Source organism: Pan troglodytes, chromosome 20, assembly GCF_028858775.2.
Source record: "Pan troglodytes isolate AG18354 chromosome 20, NHGRI_mPanTro3-v2.0_pri, whole genome shotgun sequence".
In the NCBI taxonomy this organism is placed as follows: domain Eukaryota; kingdom Metazoa; phylum Chordata; class Mammalia; order Primates; family Hominidae; genus Pan; species Pan troglodytes.
Window position 1 is genome coordinate 31,047,283 of NC_072418.2, and position 20,091 is coordinate 31,067,373.

Sequence of the window (20,091 nt, forward strand, 5' to 3'; positions counted from 1 at the left end):
ATGGTGAGAAATGAAAAGGAGGTACTTATAACCCAGAAGTGTTCTTTTCTTTTAAAGACAGATTATTGCTCTCACTCAGGCTGGAGTGCAGTGGCATGACTGTAGCTCACTGCAGCCTTGAACTCCTGGGCTCAAGCAATTCTCCCACCTCAGAGCATCTGAAGTAGCTATGGCTATAAGCGTGTACCACTATGCCTGGCTAATTTTCAAAATATGTTTTATAGAGATGAGGGTCTCACTGTGTTGTCCTGCCTGGTCTCAAACTCCTGGTGTCAAGCAATTCTCCCACATTAACCTCCCAAAGTGTTGGGATTAGAGGCATGAGTCACCACAGCTGGCTCAGAAATGTTCTTAAAAGCCTAAGAAGTAAAGTGCTCTTAAGACATATATAGGCCAGGCGCAGTCGCTCACGCCTGTAATCCCAGCACTTTAGGAGGCCGAGGTGGGTGGATCACGAGGTCAGGAGATCAAGACCATCCTGGCTAACAAGGTGAAACCCCATCTCTACTAAAAATACAAAAAAATAGCCAGGTGTGGTGGAGGGCGCCTGTAGTCCCAGCTACTCGGGAGGCTGAGGCAGAAGAATGGCGTGAACCTGGGAGGTGGAGCTTGCAGTGAGCTGAGATCATGCCACTGCACTCCAGCATGGGTGACAGTGCAAGACTCTGTCAAAAAAAAAAAAAGAAACATATAAAGGGGAAGTATACTACCTAATGTGAAATGTCACAGCTCAGTCACAGTCACTAAAACAGATCAAGGAGTTAAAAAGTTATGGCAAGACTGAGAACTGACATGGAGAACAGCAGTGGTTAGGAAGCCCAAGGTGGGGTTGTCCGACCTGGGAAAGCAGAACCAAGGCATGAGTGAGCCTGAGATGGGCACAAAGGAGCTCCACGTGTGCCCTCAGGTGATACAGGTAGGCCAGCTCAAGGCTATCAGGTAGGTAGCATCTGATGCATGAAAAGTCTGGCCTTAGATAAAATCTCAAACTGCATCATAATTGAGAGACTTGGAATGTTTTTATGGGCCATAAAACTAATACCAGGTACAGTATAGGGATGATAGAGCAGGTCAGTAAATGCAGTAAGTCTTTACATAAACAGATGCTCAGCAGTTGGCTCAGAAAGTGTTGACGTATTTTATTTAATTGGGATATATGAAAGTAATATGTTGAAATTAATCTCTTTCTCTGAATATGCTCCTTCTGTCAGTTAATTCCTTCATTACTGCCCTCTCCCTTTTAATATTTTGACAGGAAAAATTATTTCTTGCATAATTTTACAAGTTTTACATAAGTTTACAGTTGCATAACTTTAATACCTTTGGCCTTTAATAATGCATCTTACTTATTCTAAATTGCATACATTGTTTTGTTACATTTTTAACATCTTTACAATTGAGATAGATCTTACGACTAATAGAATCTTAGAGAAAAACCGGTATTCAGTGTCAGCGAGTCTACAGATTCCTTCTTCTGAGGGATGTTTACATTTAGACCTGAGCATAACTGTTTTTTAAGTCACACGTTTCCCCATCATTCTATTATGCTGCCAGATCACGTTGTAACTTAAATTGATAATACAAAAACACTGGGTCTTAAAATACAGTGATAGTTATAACCCCTAAACATGAGATCAAAATTATTTTCCTAGTTTCCTAGTTTCAAACATTTTAGGAGGTTACAAAAATAATTTTGAAGGCATTCACATAAAGTTGTGTAGTTATTGTGTTTTTATCCTCTGGATGTCTCTAAATCTCTGCATGTGCCTGTTTATGGGGCCTAATATTTTATTTAATAGTTGGCAGTCTTTTGTGACAATGAAAAAAGAGTAGTGTGATTTCTCAGAGTCTCCTTAGGCTCTTGGGAAAAGAGTTAATGGAGAATGCAGAAATAACAGTGTATGTGTTTAAGTTTCTGTCTAATGGCTTAAGTGTCCATTCTATAAAATAGCAATATGTGGTATTTGTCATCAGCAGAAATTACAAGTTATATAGAAAATTGTGGTAGGCTATAGACATAAAATGAATATTTTCTGAAAACCCCATGCAAATAAACACTAGTAAATTCCTAGTGAATTCAGTACATACAGTATGTACAAGTGATATGAAACTCATCAAAGTGGAAATAATATTGTTAACTATGGAAAAATGGTCAAAGTGTATAATCTAATAAACAAATATAAGTTAGAGCCTCAATAGTGTTCCTCCTTCACATCAGTAGGAATTTTTTTAAGTATCCAAAGCTGAACTAGAAGCTAAAACTGGTGTGATTTGAAGCACTGTGCCCTAATATGCCCATATCTTCTTTAGAAAGCAACTTAGCACTATATATTGATTCATGAAAACAATCTCACCTTTGTTCTAGTCATTCCACTTTTGAAAATCTTTCCTGAGGATCTCTAAGAAAAAGTACAAGATACTATACATGAAGGTTTTCCTCATAAGAACAAAACTTTGTAAATGCCTAAATCACCGACAATAGGGCATTGGCTAAGTAAAGTATAGGAATAACACTTGATGAGCCAATATTTTCCAAAGGGGTCAAGGTCATTTGTAAGAAAATAAAACATAAATGGTGTACTGCTTAGAGCTATTTTTTTTTACCATGCATAAGGAAAACAAAAAGTAATGGTTGTGAGTTTTAAACAAGGCATTATTTTGGCTCTTGCAAATTTCTGTTCTTGATAAGACATTTCTTAAAGAAGTAAGCAAGAGACTTTTACCTATTCCTGCCTTTAGTGTAATCATCAGTACTATCAGCAGTGCTGACTAACCAAGTCTCTTACAGTTGCCAGTTGAAGAAAATCTACCTCAAAATAGTTAAAAAAGTTTATTGAAAAATTAACTTACATAGCCAGGGAGTTAACAGGAGTCAGTGAGGCACTGCTTGACCAAGGAATCAAATGATATCCCCAGAACCTATCTCAGTTATGCTCTTCTCTGTTGATCTCTCCTGAAAATACCCTTCTCTTGATGGCAATGGGAGCCACTGGCAACTCCTGGTCAGCTACCAGTCCTGTGAGCCAGTTCATCCTTTCTCCTCTAGTTCTTCGGAAGTCCCAGATGAACTGCGATTGACTGGCCAACTCCTTGGTCAGATGCCTAAAACCCCAGGAATGGGAGAGTGACAGCTTGTTACTTGGGCTGATCTTGTTTTATTTCCTGTATGTTTTCATTTCTTCTTGATTTTTGTATTGAAATACACAATAGCACATCTTGGTTTTATGTGTGGGGTATATGTGTATGGGCGTAAGCCTGCTACTTTTTGAATCTTGTACATAATTTTCCTGGGCTTCCATGGAAAATTCCAAATTAAACATTATGACACAGGTACTGAAACATTATATGAGTTCTGCAAACATTACTTGTTATGTTTCACACTCAAATGATAATATATTTGCTTTTTTGATACAAAGTAGTCATGGACTTTTTCAGAAGCTTTAGGTTAGGGACGGCTATACAAGTCTCTTCCTGTCATGTTGTGCACAAACAATTTTATTTTTCCACATAGCTAACATTATATCATCAAATTTTCAAATATGTGGGAAAAAAACTTGAAAATGACTTTTGTGTAAGTTTTTTACATAACAATAGTTTTCTCCCAGTGAACTTCAAATCATGGAGAAAAAAAACAGATTTTTTAGCTATGTAATATTCTAGTGAGATGGCAGTATTATTAAAATGGATGATTCGGATTTCTGCTAAATCAGAAACTCCTAAATTATTTTTATACTAGATTCTAACCACTTTATTTGGAGGGAAGAAAAGGATCCTGGGTAGATAAATTTGTGAAATGCTGAGTTGGATAGTATTCACTAACAGGCTGATTAGTTTTTACTGTACCACTGTGCACTTTGATTTTGTAAAAGCAAGGGATAGAGTGGATTGTGATTTGCCCACTAAACCCCTTTTTAAAAAGTAGAACAGTTACTAATATGTGATTTGGAAGATATTGCCTTAATTATTACTCTGAGTAGATCTTCATCTAGTTTCTTACAAGATTACTTAAGATAAGTGGGTTGAGATGGACAGTGCTGAGGAGTGTCATAGGTTTTTATTGTTTTCCCTTATTACAACTTTTATTATATGATGACAAAGTTTGTTTAATAAAAATTCAAGAATATTATTTTTAGTCTTGCCTAAATGGATTATCTCACTTTGGTGCAAGGTGGACTGTAAACAGACCTACCTTGACATACATAGGGCCAACATTTTTTAGAAGAAGGTCTAAGTAAGATCTGTTTCAAAAGCATTCTTTATGAAGTCCCAAATGAATCATGTGTTGGAAAGAAGTGAGATTTTAGCTTTGGAAATGGAGGGCAAAAGTTAAAAATCATTTTCTGACATGAAAGTGTCCTTATAGATTAGAGCATTGAACATTTTATGCAGTCTGCTTAAATCTGCCATGATGAATTGCCCCTGAATAAATCACAGATAAGTAAATGAATTAGCCATGTTATTTTCTGAGGGATAGTGGCCAAAAAACAGCTCTTTATTTTAGCATGTTTGATATATTGAGCTAGTGTCTGACAGTAATTTCCCACAGCATCAGTTGCTGCTTGAGCCTATTCCTAAAATGTGCTGCGAATATCAGTAGAGAGGCAAGTGATTATATTTTTATTTGATAAGTAGAAGTGGTAGATGCAGGAGGCAGATGAGGGGGAGGGTGTCCGGAGAATCTGTTACCTGCCTGTGCACTGGGAGAATGGGGTGGGGTCACGGGAAGTTTGCATCTTGTGCAGTGGGGAGGAGCCTGGCCTCTTCAGCTTGTGTGTGGTGGCCTGGTATTCAGTCTGTGAGTTGGGAGCCCGCTGGAAGGATCCCCTCTCGCTTTTCTGAGATTTTTTGTTCCTTTTTGCCAAATAAATTCTGTTCTACTCACCCTTCAATGTGTCCTTGAGCCTAATCTTTCTTGGTCGTGTGACAAGAACCTGGTTTTAGCTGAACTAAGGAGCAGAGTTTTGCAGCAGAAGGAGCAGGGCATGTATATGACTCCTCTTTTGCATTAGATTATTTAGTTTTAGTCTCTTTGAAAGTCCTTGACATAGCCCAGTTTTATTCCATATGTATACAGAGAGGCTATAATTTTGCATTCCCAAGTAGAATTATTATATTTTTGCCTTTATTTCCTTCATATTTATTACTAGAAACTTTTTTCAGGACTATTTAAAGTGATTGAAATGAATGTGTAGCTACTTTAAAAATCATTTTTTCTATTCGCATAAATTATCACATTTTTTTTTCTCTGTAGATAGAGCTTTGGAGCCAAACCCTTCTGATGATCCAAGGGCAAGCACAATCTTCTTGCAAAAATCTCAAACATATGGTGAGACGACACTGTTTTTTCCACCAAGAAGACGACTGAAAACTCTCTGTCATAATGAGTGTATTATAGAAAGTATTTAGAGAAACTTACATTGGTTTAAAATTTTCAACTTTTCATATATTCACTTGTCCTATTTTAATGTGTGAAATACTTCTCTTTAGTTGTTACTGTGTGAGTGAAAACATGTAAACTTTCTGTTTATACATTTTGCTACCTTTTGGCAACACCATTTGTCATGTGATTTAAGAGTAGTCATAGATTTATCTTTATTCATAATTTTTTATTCATATTTTTTGTCTTTCGCCCTTTCTTCCCTTGCTCCAAAAAGTTCATTTTAATGATGAATGATAGAATTTAGGCTTCAGCTTGGTCTTTATTTAAACAAATAAAAAAACCATTTGTTCATCAATGGGGATTGAATTTGTGATTTCAGCCTCCTCTTATACAGTGCTTTAACCATATAAGCTTATCACATTCAAGTTTATGCTACTCAAAACTTTTAAGCTATTAAACTTTTCCTGTTAATGTAATATAAATTTAAACATCCAGTACTCCTGCTTATATTTTAAATGTTATGTTAAATCCTAGTTTATTTGATTAAAAAGCCATATACAACCAAGTTTTTTAGTTGATTTCAACAGCAAGAATATAAATGAGGGTTCTATAATAATATTTGAAGTAATGCAGCACAATAAAATTTGGGTTTCTAATTGTGCTTTTATGGTTTGTGTGGATTTTGCCTGCCTTAAGTCAGTCATCTCTGGTCAGGACTTGTGTTTGTCCATTTTTGCATTGCTATAAAGAAATACCTGAGTCTGGGTAATTTATTTTTTAAAAAAGTTTAATTGGGTCCTAGTTCTGCAGGCTTTATGAACATAGCTTCAACACCTGCTTCTGCTGAGGGCCTCAGCAAGCTTACAATCATAATGGAAGGCAAAGGGAGAGCAGGTGGTTTCACATGAGAGAGGGAGCAAGAGAGAGGGGAAGGGGGAAGGTGCCACACTCTTAACTAGCTCTTATGTAAATTACCAGAATGAGAATTTGCTCATTATTGTGAGGATGGCACCAAGCCATTCATAAGGAATCCACCACCATTACCCCAAAACCTCCCAGGAGGCCCTGTCTCCAACATTGGGGGTCACATTCTCATATGACATCTGGAGGGGGGCGAAATATCTAAACCATATCGGAATTGTATTTATCAGTTCCTTCCAGAGCCATGGGCTTCTCACAGAGTGTGCGGAAGCACTGAAGGCTATTTCCTGTCCCTCAAGTCTTCAGTGGTAGGAATGTTTGCTTTTAAGGCCTTCCAGCATCAAAGGAGGAGGCAGTGTAGGAAACAAAGCATAGCCCAAGTCCCTCTTGGAGCTTTTATTATTCTGGCCTTTGTTAGAAAAAAATAATGATTTTGTTTGCTGCAGATACTATGTCCAATTAAGTTTGCATACTCATTTTAAAATTTAAATGTAAGATAGGTTACTTTCCAGTTGTGCAAAGACACATTTTTTTGTTAGTGACATATTAGTAGATGACCAACAAGTGGTTTGAGATGCTTACAGGGATTCTGGTGCATCTACAGATTTGTACCTTGCCAGGAACTAGTTCTTAGAGCTGCTAGCTCTTAGATTCTAGTAATTAAAGTAAGCCATGTGTAAATGCAGAGTGAGAAAATACCAATGAATCATGGCTCATATATGCAACAGTTGTTAAACTTATTTATTAGCTAAATTTCTCATCTGGCTTAATTTGTTATGCCCCTTTTTTTGTACATGAGCATTCTTTCATTTGACTGTAATAGAATAGATGATAGATGATAGATAGATAGATAGATTGACAGATAGATAGATAGATATTTTTTTTACCCCGAGATGGAGTCTTGCTCTGTCAACCACAGCTCGAGTGCAATGGTGCGGTCTTGGCTCACTGCAACCTCCGCCTCCTGGTTCAAGTAATTCTCCTGCCTCAGCCTCTCAAGTAGCTGGGATAACAGGCGCATGCCACCATGCCTGGTTATGAATGTAATAGAATATCTGTTAGGACAAAAAGTAAAGCCAAGTTTTTAGATTTTACTTTATAAGATTTATTAGGCCCTATAATTTAAGTTATAAATAGTTGGAAATTATTTTTAAATGGAATTTTGTCTCATTTACATAGAGATAATCAATCAGATATTAGCAACTATTTTATTTTATATTTGTATCAGAACTGATTTTTTTTATTCTTAGTTCAAGAAAAGAGAAAGAGCAACCACATGAACCATGTAAGTAAATAGTCACAAAGTTAAGAAATTCATAGTTTGAAGGAAAATATGTCTATCTTGATTCCTTAAAAATAAAATGAGGACCCAGTGCTATTAGCATGGAACTCTCTTTGTGGACTTTGCAAATCTCTTCTATCTTTCCAAGTATCAGATTTATGCAGAAAAGTCTTTAGCTTGGTGTGTCCACCTTTTAAAGGATCTGACATGCAAGTTAAATTTTAAGAATGTGGTTGGTATAAAGATCTTTATTTAATCTTAAAATAAATCAAACAACAAAATTAGAATAACTAAGTTAATTTTCCACACTGTCTATTGACTTTCTGGTATAGCAGGTAAAAGCACAGCTTTCTGGGTATACCATGACATTATTTTTTTCCCACTGCTTTGTCCAATTGTAGCACATTTTTATTAAATCAGTAATATTTACATGATTCTGCTTATGCCAGTATTATTTACTGCTAAGTCATACGGTGTTTCAGCTGTGCATCTTCATTATGTATCCTTCATTCCTTTAAACAGTTCTGGCATCTGAGCACTTCTTCAGTTCTCCCAGATAATCCTTTTCCTGGCCTATGTTAGTTTACCCAGCCAAGTGCAGTAAGTAGCCGTTGGCTGGTCTCTCTGCTTTCACATCCTGTAATTTTTAGCATAGAATTAATTGTCTGACTGTATTCATTTGCCTGTCTCTAACAGTTATTCTTACCCCAAGTGTTGTAACATTTGTCACATGCATATCAAAAATATTCATCAGCTCAAATACATCTGTTTTATATTTCTCTTGGGGCAATTTTCCTTGGCCTTTTGTAATCCTAGTTCAGTGTAGAGTGGCTTTCCTAGATGTGCTACATGCTTGTTTTTCTAAGCTATCTCTTGAAAGTCTTCTGAGATCTCACTTAACTGCCCTCTTCTGTGAGATTCCCTGAGTCCTAGATTCTGTGTTTCCTTCTGCCTTGTTATCTTCTCTAGTTGTACTAGAGCACATTTTCCTGGGAAAGGGCACATGGGAACATGTTTAGAGACCCAGCCAGTCTTAAAACCCTTCTTCTTTGATATAGTATAAAATTTTAGGTTGAAAACAACTAAAATGCATACTAATAGAAATAACTCAATTTATAACAATGTAGTTAGAATTAATACCAAGTTAATTTCAGTAGTATATAAAATCTTGCTTCTAAATAGCTCTGTTCTCTATCCTCTTCTTTGTGTTATTGTTATACAAATTACTTCTGAATACACTATTAGCCAAAAAAAAAAAAATTTAGGTTGACACTAAATGTTCCGGTTCTAAAGGTATTTTGTAATTGTGTTCTCATTATAGTATTGTTTTTTAATCTGTTGCCATTGTGTGATACATTATTTGTAACCGGGTTTTACATATCTCTAGAAGCTTTTTAGGACCTTCTTTCTCTCTGGGATTCTGAAATTTTGTAATGCAGCTTGGTGTGGGGATCTTTTCCCTTTATTGGGGCTACTAAGTCTTCAGATTATCTCTTCTAGAGAATTTCTTTTCTTCTCTATTTTCTCTGTTAATTTTTTCTGATATTCTTGTTATTCAGATGCTGGGCTGCTTAGACTCCTGTATCGGCATTGGTTTTTAATCCCCCCACCCCCTCCTATTTTCCAGTTTGTCTTTTCATTCTACTTCTTGGATATTTTTTACTTTATAGTTTAATATTTCTCATGTTTCTCTTGTTGAGGGTATTTTTTTAAAGTTTTGCTCCAAAATTTTTACTGGTCCCATGAATTATTTTTTCCTGTTGTTTTGATCTCTCTTGAATGGTGGTCCTTGGCTTTCACTGGAAGCAGGACTTCTGTTCACTAAGGAGACTCACTGTGAGGTTTTGGAAATGAAGCCAGCATTTCATCTGGGGGACTTCAGTGTATTATCTGGGGATCTTTACTCTGGGACCATTCCATTCCTTCTGAGAAGGCTCTCCCAATTTTCTGCCTGGGATGTAAAAGCATGGCTACTTGCTTTCCAGAAGCAGAGGTGGAGTTCTGCTTCTTGCTGTACAGTTTTTTTTCCATCTCTCAGGTTTTAGCTATGGTATCTCTGAGCCCAGAAATTTCAGGTTTTATATATCCAGAGAACACACATTTAAATTCCTTGTAAGATGCAAGGACAGGTGGACTTGGGGATCTAACCATAGATTTTCAACTGACCTCGCTGGCTTTTATTTTATGCTTCACCCTACTTTCAGAGGTGCCATTTCCCTCTAAGTTGAAGTCTGCCTTGGGTTCTGGAAGACAAACTGGCTTGCTTGTTTCTGTTCCAGTCACTTCTTGTAGGCACCAAAGTTGTGCTACCATGCCAGTTACCACTCCATTATCTACTTTTTATAATTCAGCATGTATTAAAAATCATCAGTGTCAATCTTCCCTATTGGTCCTGCATATAACTTGAGTTATATTAGTAATTCTAATGAAATTTCAGGAGAGAGGGAATAAATTTATGGTCAATCTATTATATTTAAAACAAATTTATGACCTATATTTAAAGTGTAAATTATAATTTAATTTCAATATAATTAATATTAATCCAGAGAATTTTACTTATATATTTATAATAAACTTATTACACTTTTCTACCGGGGCCTTTTTAAATTTTCTTTTTATTTCTGAGACAAGGTCTCACTCTATCATTCAGGCTGGAGTGCAGTGGTACAATCTTACCTCACTGCAATCTCCACGTCCCAGGTTCAAGCGATTCTCCCACCTCAGCCTCCTGAGTAACTGGGATTACAGGCGCCCACCACTGTACCCGGCTAAATTTTAGTAGAGACAGGGTTTCACCATGTTGACCAGGCAGGTCTCAAACTCCTGACCTCAAGTGATCTGCCTGCCTTGGTCTCTCAAAGTGCTGGGATTATAGGTGTGAACCACTGTGGCCAGCCCTTGTTTAGTATTCCTATTCAAATTTTATACCCTGCCATATTGTTCCATTACTTCACACTATAAATGGAGCTGTTTTCATTAATGCCCAAAGTGTTAGAAGTATTAAATTAAAATGTGTTCATTTTTAGCGTGGTCAACATAGCAAGACTGCATCACTACAAAAACATTAAAAAACAAATTAGCCAGGCATGGTGGCATGTCCCTGTTGTCTCACCTACTCAGCAGGTTAAGGCAGAGGATTACTTGAGCCCAGGAGTTTGAGGCTGCTGTTAGCTCTGATTGTGCCATTGCACTCCGGCCTGGGCAGCAAAGTGAGACACTGTCTCAAAAAAAAAGTTAATTCTTTGAAAAATACCTAAAATTTGTCCTCCCAAAAAGGAGAGAGACAGAAGTAAACTTTAGAATTTTCAATGGGCTAAAACAAAAGGCAGCAGGTACAATGAAAAAAAGTCAGTATAGGAGTTCAACAGATACTGGACCTTTGATGGTAATGTTTTGGTTTTGGCTTACTAAACTATGAGGTATGATGATTTTCTAGTCTTCATTATTCAACCTTAAGAATACTAAGTAACACCTTCCATTTTGTGTTAAAGTTTGTAAAATTTTATATTCTTGGTATTTATGCTGACTGAATGAAGATAATTTGTTCCTTTCTAGTTTTGACTACCTGAAATAATACCTATAAATGGTAAATTGTTACTGTATTTGATATAATTAAATATAGTAAGATTTATCTTCCAAATTGGAACTGATTTAATTAATTTGTCAAGCACTTGTTGAACTTTTAAACTTGTCCAAAATTCTGTGCTCAGCATCTCCAGGTAGAGAAGAAAGGACTCTCCCTTCCTTGGAAAGACCTACTTTCTTATGAGGGGAATACTCTGTAAGAATTGGTATCATGTGACAAGTTGTGAATTAGACTGACTAGTTTACAAAAATGGAAATATTTTGTGGTGTGGTTGCTGGCAAAGGAATCCCAGAGGGTAAATGGGGTCAAGTTTGCTGGGACAAAGAAAAATAATCCTAGGCAGAGAGCAGCAGGAAACTGTGTGGCAGGAAAATGCCTATGCGCAGGTCGAATGACTTGTAGAATAAAATGAATCAACTTTGGAAATGAATGGAAAGTATTCTCCGAGAGTCTCATTTGAGTGATATCCTGGCAGTCTTATTGAAACATGAAGTGAAAGTTAAATTCGTAGAGTTGTCTTTGTTATCTGTTTTCAGGATGTGAGAGAATATTAAAGTGATAGTCTTTTTATCTTCTATGTAAGAAAACAGGACTAGAGAATGCTATGGCTTTCTCTGTTGTTGGTTATGGAGCAGCCTTGGCACACAGAGCCCCTGAATCTAAAACACTTGTTTTGTCCCACTGTCTCCTGGAATATTACATTTAGGATTAGTAACTTAGTAATGTAGCATTAGTCTTCATTCATTGCAATAAAATGCTCTTGTGCCAATATTATTTAATGCATTACAGCTTATTGCAGTAAGTAAATAATAGAAAATCTCAGCTGCTTTATATTGCTTTAAAAACACTGACATCTTAAACATTTCTCATTTATAAAGAAGGGGAATTCACAATAGACGCTTGCCAGGTCTGATGATAGGTACCATATTAAGGGCAGCCTTTTATAACCCATTTCTCAAACATCCTCTATTGAATTTAAGAGCCTCCAATGGGTTTCCCATGCAGTGCACGTAAGTCTACACTCAGTTCACTAAGTGTAAGAAGTACCTTAGTACTTTGTCATTTGACATTTTAACCAATGGGAAAAAATACACTTTATAGGTTTAACTTACTGTGATGTTTTCTTCTATTTCCCTTCCCCTTCAGGTATCTACTAAGCATTTTACTAAAAAGTACAGCTCGTGTTCAACCATATACCTAGATGACAGCACAGCCAGCCAGCCTCATCTTACAACCATAGTAAAATCGTGAGTACAACTATGATGTCAAGGGACACAGCCCCTTATTCTAAGATCATCCTAGCCATCCTCGGTTATTTCAGCCGTTTGATTGTCCTTTTGGGCAATCAGTTTAAGAAACTGGTGTCAACTACATATTGATTTCTGATTCTATATATTAGTTTTCAAAAAAATACTAATTTTCAGTTTCTCCTTTAACTTTAGACTTCACGTTGGAAGGGAAAATTAGTTAGCAAATAATCAATCCCTGGAAAAGTACAGTTATTTATTTGATGCTTTTATGCCTTATGACAATGTTGAATACAATGAGTAAGATAGGTGTCCTTTATAGGATGTTTTCCCCCCAAAAAAAGGTTTCTTATGAGTCACGGGCCTAAACCAATCAATGTGTACTAGTTTTGACATTAATCTTGGAAGAAGGAACAACTTTTTCTCTACTGGCACCGTAGTGTATCTGCATTTGACTTCCCTTCATTTTGCATGAACACCTCATAGGGCACAAGTGAAGATGCACTTTTAGAACAACCTAAGACGAGCCTTTCAAGTTTATTTTAAAAGCAACAACAACAACACCAACTCTGTTGGGGTTGTCTAGAGAACATCATTATCATCTGCTTGGATTATGAGCATTTAATTTTTGGACCACAGTTTTAGAACACAGTTTGGAAAGTGCTAATTTAGAATATTAATGTCTTTATCTTTCATTATACTTCTTTTTCTTCACAAGAGGATGGTTGTCAGTTTTACTTTTCATTCTATAAACATAGCTAGCTTATAAACAATTTTGTTTCTAATGCACTAGCTTTCCTAGCCAAACCAATTGTCAGTAACTTCTATTTTAATTAAAAGTAGGAAGTTTACACTCATGATAATGTCACTTTTCTATCTCACTTCTAACAGTGGTTGAGATAAAATTGTGTTTCAGCAAAAACTTGACTCAAACTCTGTCTAAAGTCTTAAGTTTTGTGACCTATTAAGTAATCCCTAAATTTTTGTATTCAGCCAAGTCTCTAAACCCTTGGGAAAAAAAATTACTGTACTTTGGCTAGAGTCCCTGGCTTCTATTCAAAAGATTGTAATATGTTAGTATACAATTCAAAAGTAGTTTTAAAGATTAATCTTGCTCAAACAAGTATTCATAAAGTTTATGTTTTTTTCCTCCATCATTCTAATTTTTAGAATTCTACTTTTGGAAGTGTAGTAAGTTTTAATTTTCTGTCAGCAAGTTTGAGAAATTATCACTTGGTATATTCACTATTTGTAACATAAAGGTTTATTGAGCAAATTAATAGGGCAAAATGGGTTTATGAACAGATTTTGGAAAATGTTTTATATAGGTGAGTAGAGCATTGTTCTCAACGGAATGCATGGACCACATTTGATTACTTACGCAAGTTTTCTTAAAATATATGTCTGCAATCACATGCCTCTTCCTACCTCCACCTCTCCTTCAAATCTAGGCACTCAGAAGCCTTTTAAGAAAATCGGGATGGATGTGAGGCATTCTTATATGGATAAAAGCATCTCAGAAGATTCTGCTTTGAACCCCAACCCAATCATTTGGAAACCCTGCTGTACATTGGAATCACTTGGGAAATTTTAACAACCACCCTGATGTTCAAAGTTATACACAATGCTAATTAAATCAAAATGTCTCATGTTAAAAAGAAGGCAGTTTTTAAAGCTCTTCAGGTGATTCCAACGTGCAGCAAATTTGAGAGCTACTGCCTGATTTGAATTTAGGACAACAAGCTGCTCCTATTTGGTGGGACCTTGGGCAAGTCAATTTTAAACATTCTTTTTCTTATCTGTAAAATGGTGTTGGATTCAATGTCATTTAGATCATTGGTCCTTTTCAGCAGGTAACTTCACATTGTGTGATTTTAAAATTATTTTAGAGATTAAAAACTTCTTGAAGCACTATAGACATAGCCATCTTAGATACTAATGTTACAGGCTTTTAAAAACATGCTAATATTATATAGACCTATTGTTAAATTCAGATTTGCCTTCCCTCAATTATTTGAGCCTCATTTTAGATGCTGTGGGCACATGGAAAAACATAACTTATGTTTCCTAATACACAGTGTCTGTAGACAACTTAAGAATACAGTAACATATATCTGAAGAGTTTTACTTGTTCATAAATATTTCATTTAAACTAATTGAAAGTACCTGCCCTTAATATTATACTGTGTAGTGTTATGCTGCATTATCGTTAGCACTGCTTATTTTCAGAAAGCTATCACTGATTTTGTGTGTACCTAGGTTTACTAACATGAATTATGCAAAAGTTATTGTAAATGATTTAATTTGGTATAAAACACTTTTATCATTAATTTTTAGGAAATAATAAAACACGGATGGGTAGGAGATAGTTAATTAAATCAACTAAAGTGCAGGGCCTAACAACTTAAAAAAAAACACTACTGTATGTCTTAAATTTAAGCATATGTACACACAGGTATAAATTGCATGGGATGAAAGGTTTTGTGGGTAGAAGAGCATCTAACAGGGAAATATGTTATTATTTATATATTATAATCATCAACAGAAACATGTCTTCTAACAGTATATTGCCTAGCACTTTGATCCTCGTATTTTTGTTAAAAGACAAAAAACTACAACAAGAATATAGTGCCCTAATGGTACTGTTCTGAAGTAGAAGATTTAAATTTCAGGGCCACTGGGATAATTTCTTCCTCCCCCCTTTTAAAAAAAAGTTTTTAGGCCCAACAAATGATAAAATCCATTGTTATGATTTTTTCTCTTTCCGTAGTGTGGCCTTAGCAATATATTATCACATGAAGAAAAGGTGAGCTCTTTTAAAACCTTTCTTGTTATTCCAACTCATTACTTTTTATAATATCAATCTCAGTGTTAGTTCATAGCTATAGACACCATAAGCTGTATTGTGCCTACTGAAATATTGAAGCATATTATTTGTGTTCTCTTTCACCCTTGAGACTCTTTAAGTCCTAACTTATTGAGAATCCCAAAGAATCTGTGTTTATATACTGTGTAAGAAATTAAAATTGAGATTTTTAAAAAATCTGCTTCTGGCTTGGATTTTACTACCTCAGCACTATTGATACTTTGAGCTGTTGTGAGGAAATAAATGCTTTGTTGGTGCGTTACAGGAAGTTTAGCAGCATTGATGGCCTTTACCCACTAGATGTCAGTAGTAAGCAATAACCCAGGTTGTGACAACAAAAATATTTTCTGAAAACTATATCGTTAACATAAATAGCATTTTTTAAAGAAAAATAACTTCTCTACAATAAAAAAAGTGTGTCATGCATTGATATTATTGCAAACCTCTAAAGTTTGGCATAATAGAACACAGATGGATTCCCTTCACAATATTTTTAGAGAAGCAATAAGATGATCAAGCTTTTTGCAAATATATAGTTACTAAAAGGTGTATCTTTAATGCTTTTAGATAATTGTGAGTGTTCTTTAATACTACCTCAAAACTCCCCTGTAACTAGTTTCTTAGTTACAGGGGAATTTTGCATATCAATACATTTATTCCATCAATACTCACTGATTTTTCTTGTGCAGTAAATGGGTCTTTCCCCCATGCTTGCTTGTATAATAGTATGCATTGGTTATTTGGGAAATAATGGTTTATGTTTTGTTGTGTCAAAAACTCACTTTTGTTAGTATCACCATGTCTTATTAAGAGCTCTTTAAGTATTGAGAAGCTGTCGAGTTTACGGTAGGAGTGTGTTTTCCAAAGTTCTGGGTTTTAGCCTGAAAGCTTGACTATTATCATTGAGAACAGTTATTCTCTTTTTTTGTTTAACTTTTATATTAAGTTCATGGGTATAAGTGCAGGTTTGTTACATAGGTGAACTTGTGTCATGGGGATTTGTTGTACATATTATTTCTTTGCCCGGGTATTAAGCCTAGTACCCATTAGTTATTTTTTCTGATCCTCTTCCTCTTCTCACCTTCTACCCTCCAAAAGATTTCAGTGTGTGTTGTTCCCCTCTATGTGTTAATGTGTTCCCATCATTTAGCTCTCACTTACCAATGAGAACATGTGATATTTGGTTTTCTATTCTTGTGTTAGTTTGCTAAGGATGATGGCCTCCAGCTCCATTCATATTCCTGCAAAGGACATGATCTTGTTCTTTTTATGACTGCATAGTATTCCATGGTATATATGTACCACATTTTCTCTATACAGTCTAACATTGATGGGCATTTATGTTGATTTCATATCTTTGCTTTTGTGAATAGTGCTACAGTAAGCCTATGTGTGCGTGTGACTTTATAATAGAATGATTTATATTCTTTTAGGTATATAGCCAGTAATGGGATTGGTCGGTTGAATGGTAATTCTGTCTGTAGGTCTTTGGGGAATCTCCAGACTGTCTTCCACAATGGTTGAACTAATTTACACTTTCACCAATAGGGGAACACTTATTTTTCATTGATGTAAAAGGCTTACTTTATTCATTTTTGAGAATGATAGTCAGTTGTACTTTTAAATAAAAACAATATTTTATTTAAAAAAGTGATTATTCAGTTTACATTTAAATCATTGTTTCTTTTTCTTAACACAACCATACTGCAGTAAGAAGAAGTGCTTCTTGTTAACTTTCCACTTATTCAGAGTATTAAATAGGAAGGCAAAGATTTAATAATACCATTAATTTTTACTGCTTCATCAAAGACATTCTTAACTAAATCAGGCTCTCTTTTTTAACTGTAAGGGGCTGTGGAGAATAGAATGACTTCTAGTGTAATTTGATCACCTTGATTTATGCTGAGAAACCTTGATTTATGCTGAAAAACCAGCTATTTCACCCACTTTTGCTTTTATAAAATCATGGCAAGTGTCACAGTGAGAAAGCAAGCAATGCCTTCATATCCTTTTAAAAACTATTTTAATTTATTTTTTATTTTTAATCAGCTTTCTCAGGCTGAAATAGTATTTTTATCAGAACAGTTTTGACTGCTTGGGCCTCATGAAAAATGGCCTGCATAGTATTCCATGGTATATATGTACCACATTTTTTATACAGTCTAATATTGATGGGCATTTATGTTGATTCCATATCTCAGGCTGAAATAGTATTTTTATCAGAACAGTTTTGACTGCTTGGGCCTCATGAAAAATGGTCTAGGGGATCTCCAGAGGTCCACAGAGCACATTGCAAGAACCACTGGTTTATTAAACAGGCAAAATGTATTAGTTGTATTAACCTCTTAAGTTCATCAAAGACTGGCCTGTTTGAAAATAAAAAGACAGATTAAGTTTTTAATTCAAACTACTTAAAATAAATAAATATATCATGAGAATCTAATACAGAGAAAATGATGATAAAGAGAATAATTATATTATTATCAGTAATTGATAGTCATTATTATATTATTATTAATACTTTTTTTTTCAATGTATATGTGTCCTTTTTTTTTTTTTTTTTAATTATACTTTAAGTTTTAGGGTACATGTGCACATTGTGCAGGTTAGTTACATATGTATACATGTGCCATGCTGGTGCGCTGCACCCACTAACTCGTCATCTAGCATTAGGTATATCTCCCAATGCTATCCCTCCCCACTCCCCCATCCCCACCACAGTCCCCAGAGTATGATATTCCCCTTCCTGTGTCCATGTGATCTCATTGTTCAATTCCCACCTATGAGTGAGAATATGCGGTGTTTGGTTTTTTGTTCTTGTGATAGTTTACTGAGAATGATGGTTTCCAATTTCATCCATGTCCCGACAAAGGATATGAACTCATCATTTTTTATGGCTGCATAGTATTCCATGGTGTATATGTGCCACATTTTCTTAATCCAGTCTATCATTGTTGGACATTTGGGTTGGTTCCAAGTCTTTGCTATTGTGAATAATGCCGCAATAAACATACGTGTGCATGTGTCTTTATAGCAGCATGATTTATAGTCATTTGGGTATATACCCAGGAATGGGATGGCTGGGTCAAATGGTATTTCTAGTTCTAGATCCCTGAGGAATCGCCACACTGACTTCCACAATGGTTGAACTAGTTTACAGTCCCACCAACAGTGTAAAAGTGTTCCTATTTCTCCACATCCTCTCCAGCACCTGTTGTTTCCTGACTTTTGAATGATTGCCATTCTAACTGGTGTGAGATGATATCTCATAGTGGTTTTGATTTGCATTTCTCTGATGGCCAGTGATGATGAGCATTTTTTCATGTGTTTTTTGGCTGCATAAATGTCTTCTTTTGAGAAGTGCCTGTTCATGTCCTTCGCCCACTTTTTGATGGGGTTGTTTGTTTTTTTCTTGTAAATTTGTTTGAGTTCACTGTAGATTCTGGATATTAGCCCTTTGTCAGATGAGTAGGTTGCGAAAATTTTCTCCCATGTTGTAGGTTGCCTATTCACTCTGATGGTAGTTTCTTTTGCTGTGCAGAAGCTCTTTAGTTTAATTAGATCCCATTTGTCAATTTTGGCTTTTGTTGCCATTGCTTTTGGTGTTTTGGACATGAAGTCCTTGCCCACGCCTATGTCCTGAATGGTAATGCCTAGGTTTTCTTCTAGGGTTTTTATGGTTTTAGGTCTAACGTTTAAATCTTTAATCCATCTTGAATTGATTTTTGTATAAGGTGTAAGGAAGGGATCCAGTTTCAGCTTTCTACATATGGCTAGCCAGTTTTGCCAGCACCATTTATTAAATAGGGAATCCTTTCCCCATTGCTTGTTTTTCTCAGGTTTGTCAAAGATCAGATAGTTGTAGGTAAGCGGCGTTATTTCTGAGGGCTCTGTTCTGTTCCATTGATCTATATTTCTGTTTTGGTACCAGTACCATGCTGTTTTGGTTACTGTAGCCTTGTAGTATAGTTTGAAGTCAGGTAGTGTGATGCCTCCAGCTTTGTTCTTTTGGCTTAGGATTGACTTGGCGATGCGGGCTCTCTTTTGGTTCCATATGAACTTTGAAGTAGTTTTTTCCAATTCTGTGAAGAAAGTCATTGGTAGCTTGATGGGGATGGCATTGAATCTGTAAATTACCTTGGGCAGTATGGCCATTTTCACGATATTGATTCTTCCTACCCATGAGCAAGGAATGTTCTTCCATTTGTTTGTATCCTCTTTTATTTCCTTGAGCAGTGGTTTGTAGTTCTCCTTGAAGAGGTGCTTCACATCCCTTGTAAGTTGGATTCCTAGGTATTTTATTCTCTTTGAAGCAATTGTGAATGGGAGTTCACTCATGATTTGGCTCTCTGTTTGTCTGTTGTTGGTGTATAAGAATGCTTGTGATTTTTGTACATTGATTTTGTATCCTGAGACTTTGCTGAAGTTGCCCATCAGCTTAAGGAGATTTTGGGCTGAGACAATGGGGTTTTCTAGATAAACAATCATGTCGTCTGCAAACAGGGACAATTTGACTTCCTCTTTTCCCAATTGAATACCCTTTATTTCCTTCTCCTGCCTGATTGCCCTGGCCAGAACTTCCAACACTATGTTGAATAGGAGCGGTGAGAGAGGGCATCCCTGTCTTGTGCCAGTTTTCAAAGGGAATGCTTCCAGTTTTTGCCCATTCAGTATGATATTGGCTGTGGGTTTGTCATAGATAGCTCTTATTATTTTGAAATATGTCCCATCAATACCTAATTTATTGAGAGTTTTTAGCATGAATGGTTGTTGAATTTTGTCAAAGGCTTTTTCTGCATCTATTGAGAT

At 35.8% G+C, this 20,091-nt stretch overlaps 1 protein-coding gene across 1 annotated transcript in view; it reads left to right on the plus strand.

Moving 5' to 3' along the window:
• The window catches only part of LOC468811 (cyclin-Y-like protein 2), a 55,035-nt gene that overhangs the window by 14,488 nt on the left and 20,456 nt on the right, over positions 1 to 20,091 (plus strand). The window contains 4 exon segments of the mRNA XM_016934405.4: positions 5,252 to 5,326; positions 7,552 to 7,586; positions 12,316 to 12,416; positions 15,187 to 15,222. Coding sequence (XP_016789894.3) covers positions 5,252 to 5,326; positions 7,552 to 7,586; positions 12,316 to 12,416; positions 15,187 to 15,222 — 247 coding nt within the window.